The sequence below is a fragment of the Triticum urartu genome, chromosome 4A (genome assembly GCF_056163025.1).
Source record: "Triticum urartu cultivar PI428250 chromosome 4A, HENAU_Tu73, whole genome shotgun sequence".
In the NCBI taxonomy this organism is placed as follows: Eukaryota; Viridiplantae; Streptophyta; class Magnoliopsida; order Poales; family Poaceae; genus Triticum; species Triticum urartu.
This window is the reverse complement of record NC_141876.1, coordinates 20751493-20764052: the sequence shown is the minus strand read 5'-3', so window position 1 is coordinate 20764052 and position 12560 is coordinate 20751493. Positions and strand designations below refer to the sequence as shown.

General features: G+C 45.9%; 2 protein-coding genes across 2 annotated transcripts; one reads left to right on the top strand and one right to left on the bottom strand.

Moving 5' to 3' along the window:
- The first annotated feature begins 1160 nt into the window (after positions 1-1160).
- On the top strand, positions 1161-3090 carry LOC125550323 (uncharacterized). The gene has a single exon (XM_048713294.2). It carries the CDS (start codon positions 1299-1301, stop codon positions 2823-2825), a length of 1527 nt encoding a protein of 508 aa, XP_048569251.1. The 5' UTR covers positions 1161-1298; the 3' UTR covers positions 2826-3090.
- Positions 3091-3742: 652 nt separating this feature from the next.
- Positions 3743-7464, bottom strand: LOC125550322 (nucleobase-ascorbate transporter LPE1). Its single transcript, XM_048713293.2, has 14 exons — positions 6963-7464; positions 6758-6855; positions 6489-6668; positions 6267-6367; positions 6082-6157; positions 5904-5963; positions 5633-5817; positions 5441-5537; positions 5221-5307; positions 5075-5133; positions 4878-4969; positions 4698-4775; positions 4438-4598; positions 3743-4339 (listed from the first exon to the last, which is right to left on the bottom strand). The coding sequence occupies exons 1-14, from the start codon at positions 7054-7056 to the stop codon at positions 4121-4123; spliced, it is 1587 nt and encodes a 528-aa protein (XP_048569250.2). The 5' UTR covers positions 7057-7464; the 3' UTR covers positions 3743-4120.
- Positions 7465-12560: the final 5096 nt, after the last annotated feature.

Here is a 12560-nt window from a genome sequence, read left to right as displayed (position 1 = left end):
ATTCAAGAAGCAAGGGGAGAGGGACGCAACTGCACGCGGGAACTAGATAGAGGGATATAACAACCAAGGGCGATGACGGCTGGCGTGAGGGTGGAGCCATCGTGGCTAGACCGAGGATCGTGGCAGATCAAGGGCCACTACATGGAAACGGAACGCGATCATTGATTGCTCTTGGTTGGAAAACCATATTGCGACGGCAACTACAAACTGATACATGCGCGGACCAGCTAGGGAGAGGGGATGCCCGTTCGCATGATCTAGGAGCGGTTTTCCTATACGACTGCCATTTAGAAAAGGCATCAATCAAACCAACGTCTTTTCTCAAATACGCACGAGCATGCGTATCATTCATTAAAGAGGAGGGGGAAGAAGGGAAGAACCCCGAAGTAACCAATGTACACGGTGTATTTACATGTCGGCTATTCCGACACTACCAAGAAAACGAGAAAAGCTACTAGCCCGGAGCTGCCCACCTAACTACCTCTGCATTTTGGGCCACCTTGCCAAACAAGCCTGCCTTGGTCCAGGCCTCCCATTCATCCATGATCCGCTGCTTGAGGAGAGCTACTGATGGCGTTATATCATTGAACACCACGTCGTTCCTGTGCTTCCAGAGCATCCAAAAGACTAGAAGAGAGGTTGCTCTTGTAGTTTTCAGGTTTGTGTCCAGTAGGTCCTGCCTGATACCATCAAACCAACGTCTTTATTGCACGTCACGGGCTCACGGGGTTTTATAAAAGCCCGTGAATCTGTTATCTTGGGGTTTATGAAGAGCGGCGAGGATGAGGTGTGAAACCATGAATAAACCACCACCACCGGTTTCCTGAATACTCCCTCCGTCCGTAAACATAAGTCTTTCTAGAGATTCCGATATGGATTACATATGGAGCAAAATGAGTGAATCTACACTCTAAACTACGTCTATATACATCCATATTAAAATCTTTAAAAAATATTTATATTTAGGAATAGTAGTAGAGTAGTAAATACCATGGTCCATGGCACAGGCCAAAGCTGTGTAGTGTACCATGTGTCCCATACTACCTGAATCTGTATTGTGGGGTTGACTGAAGTTTCTGAAGCCGGTGGGCAGAAGGTGCGGCAGGCCCACAGTTTCAACGCCATAAAACCACACGGGTCACGGGCGGTGGGGCGACGCGACGGGAATATTTTATTTTATTTTATTTCCCTTCCTCGCCGAGGAGAACCAGGAAAAAAAAATTAGTGTTTGCTCCAACCCGTAACGCCAGTCCTTTCTCCCCCCGCGGCGATCGCCGGAGAGGAGAGGAGCGGAGGGGATGGACGCGGCGGCGCCGTCGCGGCGCGCGGGGCCGAGGCGGGACAGGCCCCTCATCCCGCCCAACTACGTCAGCCTCCGGGACCTCCAGGAGCTCCGCCTCAAGGAGCAGGCCGAGCGGCGGCGGCGCCAGGAGGAGGAGGAGGCCGCCGCCAGGAGGGAGGCCGAGCAGGAGGAGGAGGAGCGGCGGCTGCGGAAGGAGGCGGAGGAGCAGGCCGCCGCGAGGAGGGCCAAGGAGGAGGAGGCCGTCGCGGCGAGGAGGGTTAGGGATGCGGCGGCGGCGGCGGAGATGAAGGGCTCCTCCTCCTCGTCGCGTGCCCCCTTCAGGTATAATGAGAGGCCTCGCGCAGGGCCGCGCGGGGAGGGTTCGGCCCTGAATAGTGGTGGCGCCGCGGGAGGCAGCAAGGGGCCGGGCGGCGACGCGGCCGATGGAACCCTAGGCGGCGGAGGTGGAGGCAGGGCGCGGGATGAGGGGAAGGGCAAGGCCTCTGCGGGCTTGATTGCCGGCGACCCAGCCGAGACAGCTACCAGCGGCAAGCCGAACGAGAAGAGCAATGGGGAGGCCTCTGGATGTCAGGGCACCGCATTGGGGACGAGCAGCGTGCCAGGCGAGCTGGCCGAGGTGGACACTGCTTCATACCGAGGCGGCGTCAAGCCGAGGTACAAGAACAAGGGGAAGAAGGGTTTCGATGGCCGGAGCACAGAGACAGCCATGACCGGCTCTTTGGTTGAGGCGGTGAAGGCATCGCCACCGCGAGTCGTTGATTCGGAGAACAAGGGGAATGCTGGATCGAGTAATCAGAGCACTGGAAAAGCTTCGGCAAGCTCACAGGGCGAGGCAGCTGAGGATTCACCACTGCAGGGAGTCAAGTCGGATAACAAGTGGAATAAGAAGAACAAACCCTCAGGAGGAAGGCAGGCGGGCGCACCACCGAGCGGCGATTGGCCGAACAGGAGGAGGGACCAGCCTCGTCCGTCCGCTGAGGGTAGCCGCGGCCGGAGGAATGGCGATGGTCAAGGAGCCGTATGGGAAGTAAAATCCGATGGCCTTGGGGGAAAGCAACCGGAGGTGGAGGGGAAGGCCCACTCGCATCCGCCCACTGAGAGCAGCAGTAACAGAAGGAGGGGCAGTGGTCAAGGAATGATCAGGAAGGGAAAATTTGAAGACTCTGGGGAGAAGGAGCTGGTGGTTGAGATGAGGGCGCATCCGCATCCAGCTGCTGACAGCAGTAGCTATCAAAGCAGCAGCGGTGATCAAGGAATGGCCGGGAAGGCAAGATCTGAGGACTTCGGGGATAAGCAGCCGGTGGGAAGGAGCAGCGGTGATCAAGGGATGAACCAGGAGGCAAAATCTGAGCGCTTCGAGGAGAAGCAGTCGGCTGTGGAGATGAGAGCTGTAAAGACCTACCGTGGGCAGCGGCCTGGCGGTTGCAGCCGAGTGAATGGCACCACAAGGCAGCCCGGCAGCATCTGGGTTCCAAAGGCTGCTGCTGTCCCAGTCCGCACCGAAGTCGGAAACATTCCATAGACAGGAAGTATATATAGTAGTAATATGTGGCAAGATGTGCCAGTGGTAGATTTTCGACAAATGAAGGTGCTAAATCCTATTTATAAATAGGAAGTGCATGTAGAATGTAGGTGCCCATGTAGGGCCGGCGGGCTTTGAGATTGCCAAATTGGTTTGCCAGACTTTGATATTTGCTAGATTGGTTCTGCGGTAATAAAAATATTGTAATCTCTGTAGATTCCTGCTGTAATTAAATCATTGCAATATTTTGGTGGAATTTGCACAAGATCCTTGCATTCCAAACATATTGCGTAAACAAAAAGGCGTGGCATTGCAGGTGAGGATGGTGAATTGGAATTGACTTGTATGTGCAGTACATTCACTGATCATTGTGAAATTTACTGACTGATGCAGAGTTCAACTCTGAAAACTGAAGCATGTTTCCTCATTTCAATTCCTCATGTTACTTAGCGAGTGGCGCCGCAAGGCAGCACTGCGGCATCTGGCTGCCCATGGTTACTGCTGTGCTGGTCCGTTACGAAGTCGGAAACTTTCCATAGACGGGAAGTATATTTAGTACTAATATATGTGGTAACATGTGCCAGTGGTAGATTTTCAAGTAATGAAGGTGCTAGATCTTATTTATAAATATTAAGTGCATGTAGAATATAGGCGTCCATGTAGGGTTTGTGGGCTTTGAAATTGTCAAATTGGTTTGCTGGACTTAGCTATTGCCAGATTGGTTTTAGAGTAATATTGTAATCTCTGTAGATTCCTTCTGCAATTAAATCATTGTCATTTTTGTGTGAAACTGGCACAAGATTCTTGGGTTCCAAACAGATCGCATAAACAAAAAGGCATGGAATTGCAGGTGAGGATGGTGAACTAGAATTAACTGATTTACTGACTGATGCATGTTTCCTCAATTCAATTCCTCATGAAACCTATACATTCTGCTGTTTCTGGTTTTACTGACTGATACCTGTTTCCTCAATCCAATTCCTCATGGAAGGTATACATCTGCTGTTGCCAGTCAGCGATAAAATCAAGCTACAAGGTGTTTGTGTTCTGCTATTTCAAATCAGAGACAAGACAAAAGCAAAAGGGTTAAACTGGTGTAGAAGCATTGCTAGCTCCCCTTGGTTGATATGAGAGTATCCTCATCCGAATATCACAGTGAGTATGCTGCATTTCTCATCCAAAATGTTTTGCATGCTAGAATCAAAACATCACATATTGCTGCATATACTGATGATCCCCTGAATCACCGTCTAATTTCTACTTCCCATCGCTTCATCCTCGCACTGTTACCTCCCCTAAAGCGAGGGGAAGTACCTGCTCATACCATATGGTAGAGCGTAGAACTCCTCGCTTCTGCCGTCATGCCTGTAGGACTTGAATTTCTCCAACCACAGCCAGCCCCTGTCCCTCCTCACATGGGGTTCCCAGTAGAGGTGTGTGCAATCGAGAAGGTAGGCAAGTATGGCAGCAACAGTCGCGGGCGAGGAGAATATCACGTTGACAATGACATTGAACTGAAATTTCAATGAATAAGATGGTGTAGGTAGTGATCAGTGTGAAAGTTATATTTATAATAACTAGGTTGTGTCACCCTGTAGTTGAGTCTACATACCGCTAGTGAACGTGTGTGAGCTGGTCCAAAGCCGTAGAATGTCTCAAACTCCCGGAAGTACTGTGGTATGGATAGCCCCAGGAACAAGGAGATGCCGAGTATAAACTTGCTTCTCCGGGTGTTAAGGTTGCAGTATTGAAGGAAGCAGAGGCCTGCAGCAGCTGTTTCAGGCAGAAAACAAGATCAACAAAATAAAAATGTTATGAACATTCGAGGATTTGATTCCATAAAATTCTGGTGGATTGTTATGTAATGCTCACCTGAATAAGCAAAGAGAACACAGTAGAGTGCAGAGAAAATTGGCAATGGGATAGATGCAAGAATTGCCCCAAATTTTCCTGTTGATTGTTAAGCCATGTCACCCAAATTAAGTCGCTGACTATAAATGGTGATCACTGATCACTGATAGTGCTGAAAGATTCAGAGAATAGGATCACTACCAAACAGCGAGAAGAAGATCATGAACAAAGCTGAAATCTTGATGACTCGTCTGCTTCCAACTCGCGTCAAGGCCAGTAGACCGCAGTTCTCACTACACAATATAACAATGACAATCAGTTAGATATTTCATTTAGGTGATTTCTGAGCAATGATTCTTAGCAGGCTAAAGTACTAGAGTAGATGTAGAGCTCATTACACTGAAGCTGCTGTGCCTGTCAACGTACCGCACATCCCATCTAGTATGATAGATATACCCTGATAGTGAAGTTGCTTAGCAGTGAGTGTGCTGGAAGCAAAATATTCACGAGAAAATTCAAGCATTTAGTCGTGTTATTCAAGTACCTGCCAGCCAATTCCACGAGCGAAAACTGAAGGCGGGACGAATGTCGCGCCTGCGTATCTTGACACTGCGATTAGTGTGCCAGTAGACTGAAAGTAAAATTGTTCATCAGACTAAACCCAAGAAATTCCTTGTACCTAATGCTACTCTGTTTTGCAGAATTGCGGCGATCCGATACAGTCCCAGTCTCACTGAAGTGCAGAACTGAAGATGTGTATGTACCTCAATAAGCGAAGCGAAGGAAGCGGCCATCATGGCGAAGCAGTCTTGCGCGCAGAAGATGGGGTATCCCCACTGGAACGGGTAAGGGAACCTGACCCTGCTCATGGCAGAAGCAACAGGATGCGTATGTCAGTGAGCCACTCCAAGGAGCATGAAGACTAGGCAGTAAGGCTTCAGAGTCAGAGGCCATACCAGGGCGCGGCATGGATGAGGCCGGAGCTGTCGGTGCGGCAGCTGAACTGCGTCACGGGGTTCCTCTCGTCGTATGCGCCGGCCGCCGTCAGTATCTCGGCGAAGATCCACACGATGATCACCGTCACCAGCACCGCGCACCGGCCGAACACGAAGCTCCCTTTGGCAAAGTAATGGGTCGCATACTGCAAGGGCAAAAGAAGAGACGGAGGTCAGGAAAAGAATTCCCAGTTACAAATCTAGAGAAAAAGAGACCAACTTCTCCTGATACCTCTGAGAATATTAGGAGCAGAACGAGCGTCGGGAGACCGATCTCGATGCATTTGGCGACCTGCAGAACAGCCAAAGTGTGTTGACAGAATTCAGAGACTGAATCAAGAGGGGAACAATCCAAGCAAAAAGCAACAGCGAGTGGCAACAATCATGGCATCAAGAGCTCCTGTCTTTACCCCTGGGAAGGCGAAGTAGAAGAGGCCGAGCGCGGAGAGCGTGACGAAGGGGACAGCGGCGAGGGGGCTCAGGAACCTGGCACGAGAAGCACAAGCAGCGTCAGTGCAACAAGTAACAGAGAGAAGGTATTGATGGGGATCGGAGACGGTGGCGTGAGGCAGCGAGCGAGGAATTGTCGGACAACCTTATGAAGACCCTCCATATGCCGAAGAAGCCGATGACGGCCTGGAAGACGCCGGCGATGATGAGCGCGCCCTGGAGCGACCGCATGGTGTACACAAACCTCTGAAAGAAAACGGCATCGGTCGATCAGTCAGTCAGTCGTGCAGCCGCCAGCTGCTGCGGTGCAGGACCAGGACGGGACGGGACAGAGCAGCAGGGAGAAGTGCAGAAACGGGGGCCGGACCTCGAAAGGGGCGCCGATGAAGAGGATGTATCTTGGGCTGATGATGATGGCGACGGCGGCGTAGATGTAGGTGAAGGAGCCGCCCATGACGGCGGGGAGCCGCGTGCCGAAGTGCACCTGCAGGAGCGTGTTGATCCCGGCCAGGAAGAGGATGGTCTGGATCACGATCGCCTTCTCCTCCTGCAATGCATGTGGCACGAGCTCGGTCGTCAGGACGAGGAGCACAGGGGCACCATGACAGGACGGAAGGGATGGAAGATGAGGCTCACATGGCCGCCGCCCATGATGGGGACGAGGATGGTGGCGATGATGACGGTGGTGCCGAGCATGACCAGGTAGTGCTGGAACGCGACGACCACCGTGGTGACTGCGGCAAGGGAGAAGAAGCAGGGACGTCAGTCAGAACTCGGAAGGAACCACTGGTGAACCGGCCTAGCTACCGGCTGCGGATGAGTGAGCGGCGAGGGCACGCACTCCATGGCGGCGGGCTGGTGATGCAGTAGTCGAGCTCGGCGTACTGCTCCCTGCAGGGGTGCGGCACCAGGTCCTCGGCCTTGACGGGCGACATGGCGCCGGCCGGCCGGCGAGCGGCGAGGAGGGGAAGGCGAAGGGGGCGGGGTCAGTTTACAGTGTAGTGAAGCGGCTGATGGTGGTGGAAGAAACGCAGGCGCGCCTCCATTTATGTAGCCGGTGGCCTCTCCCGCTTCCTCTGTCCGTGCGTTTCGTCATGTCGCTGTGCGCTTTACCACGTCTCTGTCGGTGGATGAGCCGCCTCTTCTGTTCTCTTAGTGTCAAAAAAAGATGTCTTACATCTTGGGACAGAGGGAGTAGTTAATCGTACGAATCGCAGTAACTTTGGAACTGTACGAATTGCAGTGGTTTTTTTAGTACGAACGATGTCGTTCGCTCCAAGAGGCTCTAGCCAGACGCCCTGCGCCCTTTTCCTCACACACACCGCTAGAGGCTTGCCATGCTATAAAGAGTTATAAATTGCCACGTTGCACAACGTAGTCGTCGCTAGGTGGTCTACGGATCTGGATGTAATTTTTATTATTTTTAGTGTTCGCTGTACTGTCATGATAGAAGATGAATAGATTGCAATTTTTCTTGCAAAAAAAAAGAAAGAATTTGTCATGCTGCAGCAAAGGAACTTGCCGTGTGTTCAGTGGTAGAAAAAGATCGCCATGTTATAACCAAAAGATTCACCTTGATACAACAGAGTAAGTCGACACGCATGTTCAGGAGCTGCCATGCTACAGCAGAAAAAAAATGTAATTGTCATGCAATGCAGAGAAGTTGTTGTGCTCTGGACGTTTGGATCGTTCGCTCCAGGAGGCCCAAACGAGCGAGCAATACGCGCGCGATGCAGCCTAGAGCATTCGTTCGGACGACCCCTCCCAGAGCACGTTCGCTATATAACATTTTGCAAAAAAGAAAGAAGGAAAAGATATACGTGCATCGAGAGAGTTTCATCAGTGGTTGACCCTCGCTCGCCCGATCGAAGCCGTTAGCCAGAGATGGGGCCAGGCGCCGTTTGGAGAGACGAGGACAAGACTGGGTAGCTTTTAGGTAGGAAAAAAATATTGAGGTCCAGCCATGCATCATCGTCCCCGTCCCGTTACGTACGTACCCTCCCCGCTTTGCTTTGCTTTCCCACGTTGTTAGATGGGGTTGGCGAACTAGCTAGCTTGGGTCTGGTGTGCAGTCCCAACTCCCGTTCTACTTCCACATGCATCACGGTTGCTTCCGCCGGCCGGCCGTGCGCCTGCCCATCAGCCATGCATGCATGCATGCACACCTCGGACCGGAAGTGCGTATTTTATGTGGCGTGGTTGGAGTTGGAATGGTGGTTCTGGGGTTGCAGCGACCGGCCGGAGCAAGAGCAAGGAAGGATGCGTTATGTGGAAGCTACGAGTGGGTGGTGGGACGATAAGACAGTAGGCGTATGACACAAACTGATCGATCGATCGAGACGGCATGGGATTAGTTGGGTAGATGCTGGCTGCTGCGCCAATGGATGCCGCCGTCGCTATGCGTTTGTCTCTGAGAACGGCATAATTCAGGGCTCTAGCTATAGTATACCTTTTTCTTTTGCGGGGCAATTAGGCCTGGGCTAGTAGCTTTTTTTATAGACAATCTTGGGCTAGTAGCTGGTAATATAACTACACTCGGCTAGATAGGCTGATCATGGGCGTCAAAACTCCAAACGGGATTTCAATGAGCTAGTCAAATCTCGGAAAAGCTATATCCCGCCTCCTACGAGACAGAATGAGCCGTCTGTGTTTGGGTCTTGTTTCGAAAGAAGTGGGCATTGGCGCCGTGAACCTTTCGCCCGGTTTTAAGAAGGTTTCGATCATTTTTTTTCTATTTCCCCATTAAGCCGATTTTCTTTCTGGTGTTTCCTCTGTTTTTTTCCTGTTTTTTCAAAAATAGTTTTTTTCTTCTGCATTTTTCATATGCTATGAGCATTTTTCAAAAATTATGCGAACAAAAGTTTACCTTTCATGAGCATATTTTAACATGCGAACATTTTTTAAATGTCATGAACACTCTTTTGAATGATACAAACATTTTTTCAGGTTACACAAACAAAATTTTATGTTTTCATGGTATTGTTTTAATTGTCGAACACATTTTTAAACGGGTGAACTTTTAGATGTCACATTTTTTTTTCAATTTGCACGAATGATTTTCTACACTTGATCAACATTTGCTAAAATTAGTAAAATAGGAAAAAATAGCATGTATCATGGAAAACTGTGGCATGCATGCTGGGAAAAACCATGGCGCACTAGCCCTTTTCATGTTTTGAGTCGTGGTGTATTATCCCCGTGAAAGAAATTTGCATGCTTTTTATGTCAGCCCCAACGCATCTCCATGTAGGCGAGGCAAGGAGGATAAGGCTAGCTACAAGCGAGACATATAGCATGCCATCAAATATTTCTTGGATAAGCCTCTAGCTGCCTTACAGGGTAGGCCCAGTAATGTAGCATACGTGTGAGTTTTTATGAATTTTCTTTTTCAGTTTTTCACAGTTTGCATCCTTTTTTTTTTCTGTTGTTCTATTGGATTTTTTTCCTTTCTCATTTTTTGTTTGGTTTTCCTTGTTTCTTTCTTCAGTTTTCATCGTTTTCTTTATTTTTTAACACATGTCTATTTTTCACACACGTAGTACATTTTTCATATACACCAGGAGCTTTTTTATGCATGTTTAACACTTTCTCAACACATGATTAATATTTTTTAAATATATTTTCTTTATAATTTTTTCATACACATTGTATAATTTTCATATACGTCTAAAACATTTTTTATGCACGTTAAATATGTATACATAAATGATTAACATTTTTTGAATACTTTTTTGTATTTTTTCCAATATGTGTTAATTTGTAATTAAATACATGTTAAATTTTTTTTATGAATGATAAAACTATGCAAATATTTTTTACATTGTATATATTTTTTAAATGTCACAAACATAGTCCCTCTGTTCCTAAATATAAATCTTTTTAGGGATTTCAATATGGACTACATAGGGATGTATATGGATGTAGTTTATAGTGTAGATTCACTCATTTTGCTCATATATAGTCCATATTGAAATACCTAAAAAGACTTATATTTAGAAATGGAGGTAGTATTCTTTAAACGCACAAACTTTTTTAAGTAAAAAATTATTTTTAAATGTTGCAAAACACTTTTTGAATTACACGGACATTTTTATTACGTTGCATAACATTTTCTAAATGGAGGTATATTTTTTATGAATCTGCACCATTATTTTTTGAAACACATGAACATTTATTAAATTTCATTTGCATTTTTTGAATGGTACAAACATTTTCTAAAAGTTGGACAAAAATTCGGTTGACATGCGTGAATGTGCTTTGCACGCTTTTAAAAAGTTATTATTATTTATAATATGTATGTATTTAATATTTTTCAAAATATAACAAAAGACAAAATATGAAAACCACATGTCAAACCCACATGTCAACCGGGCCGACCCACTACTGGCTCCCAGTATGTGAGTAGTGCTACTGAGACATAGCCGCGGGGACCTCCTATGTGACGCATCTTGCATTATACAGCACCTCAACGCACAGGGTTGACACACGACTGGGCCGGCCCACCAACCCGCTCGTTGTTTCGTTTCCCTTCACACGCGACAAAAAAAGCTGAAAATCAACAGCTACTCCAAGGCATCGATACCACGACCGCGCACTACAACCACAGACCATTAGCCACTACACAACACACCAACTGAACCTAATGCTGCAGAAATTTATCAGAACAGACAGTAGCGCTGAGATATGGAAAATATTTTGAAAATATTTCTTGAAAATTGCGAGCAGTTTTAAAATGCCAAATTATTTTTGGGAAAAGTGAAGATGTTTTGTAATTCTGATTTAAAATTGAAACACTAATTTTTTTGCAAACCCCAAACAGACTCCAAAAACGCGAACAATTTTCAAATATATTTCTGAAAAACGAACAAATTACGAAAAACACGAACATTTTTTAGATCGCGAATAGTTTTTGGTTTAAAAAAATAGAAAACAGGAATATTTTTTAAATTCAGCAACAAGAAAGTTAAAATACAATCTTTTTTTAAAATGCAAACAAAATTTGTATTGTACGCTTTTTTTTGGAAACACGAACAAAAATTTAAACATGGGAATATTTGTTGAAATTGCAAACAAAATGTTGAAATCGCAAATATTTTTTGAAAATTGAAGATCTTTCTGAAATGGTGAAGACATGTTGAAAATGAGAATATTTTTTGAAACTCCTGAACATTTTTGAAACATGAACAAACTTCTAGAACCGTGAAAATTTTGAAAACAAGAACTTTTTTTGAAACACGAAGTTTTTTTAAAATTGTGAACAAATTAAATAAATGAGATATTTGAAATTGTGAACAAATTTTGAAAATGAAAATTGTTTTTAAAATTCCTGTAGATATTTTCAAGCATGAACATTTTTTGAAAATCAGTAACGTTTTTTAAATTTATCAACAATTTTTTAAAACAACCATTTTTTGAATATTTGAACATTTTTAAATGCAAGAACATTTTTATAAATTTAAGAACAATTTTCTAACATGAACTTAGTTTCAAAAAATAACCTTAAAAATAAAAAAGAAACAGAAAACGTAAAAACAAAATAAAAGAAAAACAAAAAAAACCAGTAATAGAAAAAAAAACGGTTGACTAATTGCGGTTGGACACGCAGAAACTGGGCTGGCCCATTGCGTCGCTGCTCGATTACTCGCCTGTGCGAAGCGCTGGCAGTCTGACGCAAAGAGCATCAAATAGGATATTCCCTAGCCGCGCCCCAATGTATGTCCTTCATGGTGTAATTCAAGGAAAAGAAAAAGATTATCAGCCTGATATGGTCGTGCTAACAAATCCCAGACCTTTATGATTACCAGACCATGAGCATGTGCGTACCTTTGTTCGAAATTACTAATTGAGAATTATTTCTTTCAAAGATCATTTTTACCTTCTCAGGTTGTGACAAATAGCGTGTTGCATGTGTCCTCCTTGTCGCAACTTGTGAATTTTTATTTTTTCGTAAATCCATTTATTCAAAAAGTTTTATTTCTTAAACCATGTGTTCAAATTTCGAACCATTTTTCTCATTGGATTTCTCGCGTCGATATCTTCAAAACTAGACCTCATTTTGATAAGTTTAAAAAAAATCACAAAAAACACACCGGGAGCATGTTTTTCTTCTCGAAAGGCATTTCTGAGAGGCATGTCTGTTCTTCCCGTGGAAGAAAAAAAATATGATTTTTTTTTTGTTTCTGAGAGGCACGGCTATACCTATCGCGGAAGCAAATTCGAGGCATGCGGAAGCAAAACCGTGCCTCTCTCGAAAGCAAAAAACGTGTTTTTTTCATTTTCGAGAGGTACGGCTATGCCTCTCACGAAAGCAAAACCGTGCGTCTCGTGAAAGCAAAAAAAACACGTCTTTTCCATTTTCGAGAGGCACGATTGTGTTTCTCGCGGAAGCGAAACCGTGCCTCTCGCGAAAGCAAAACCTTACATCTCGCTAATTTTCGTT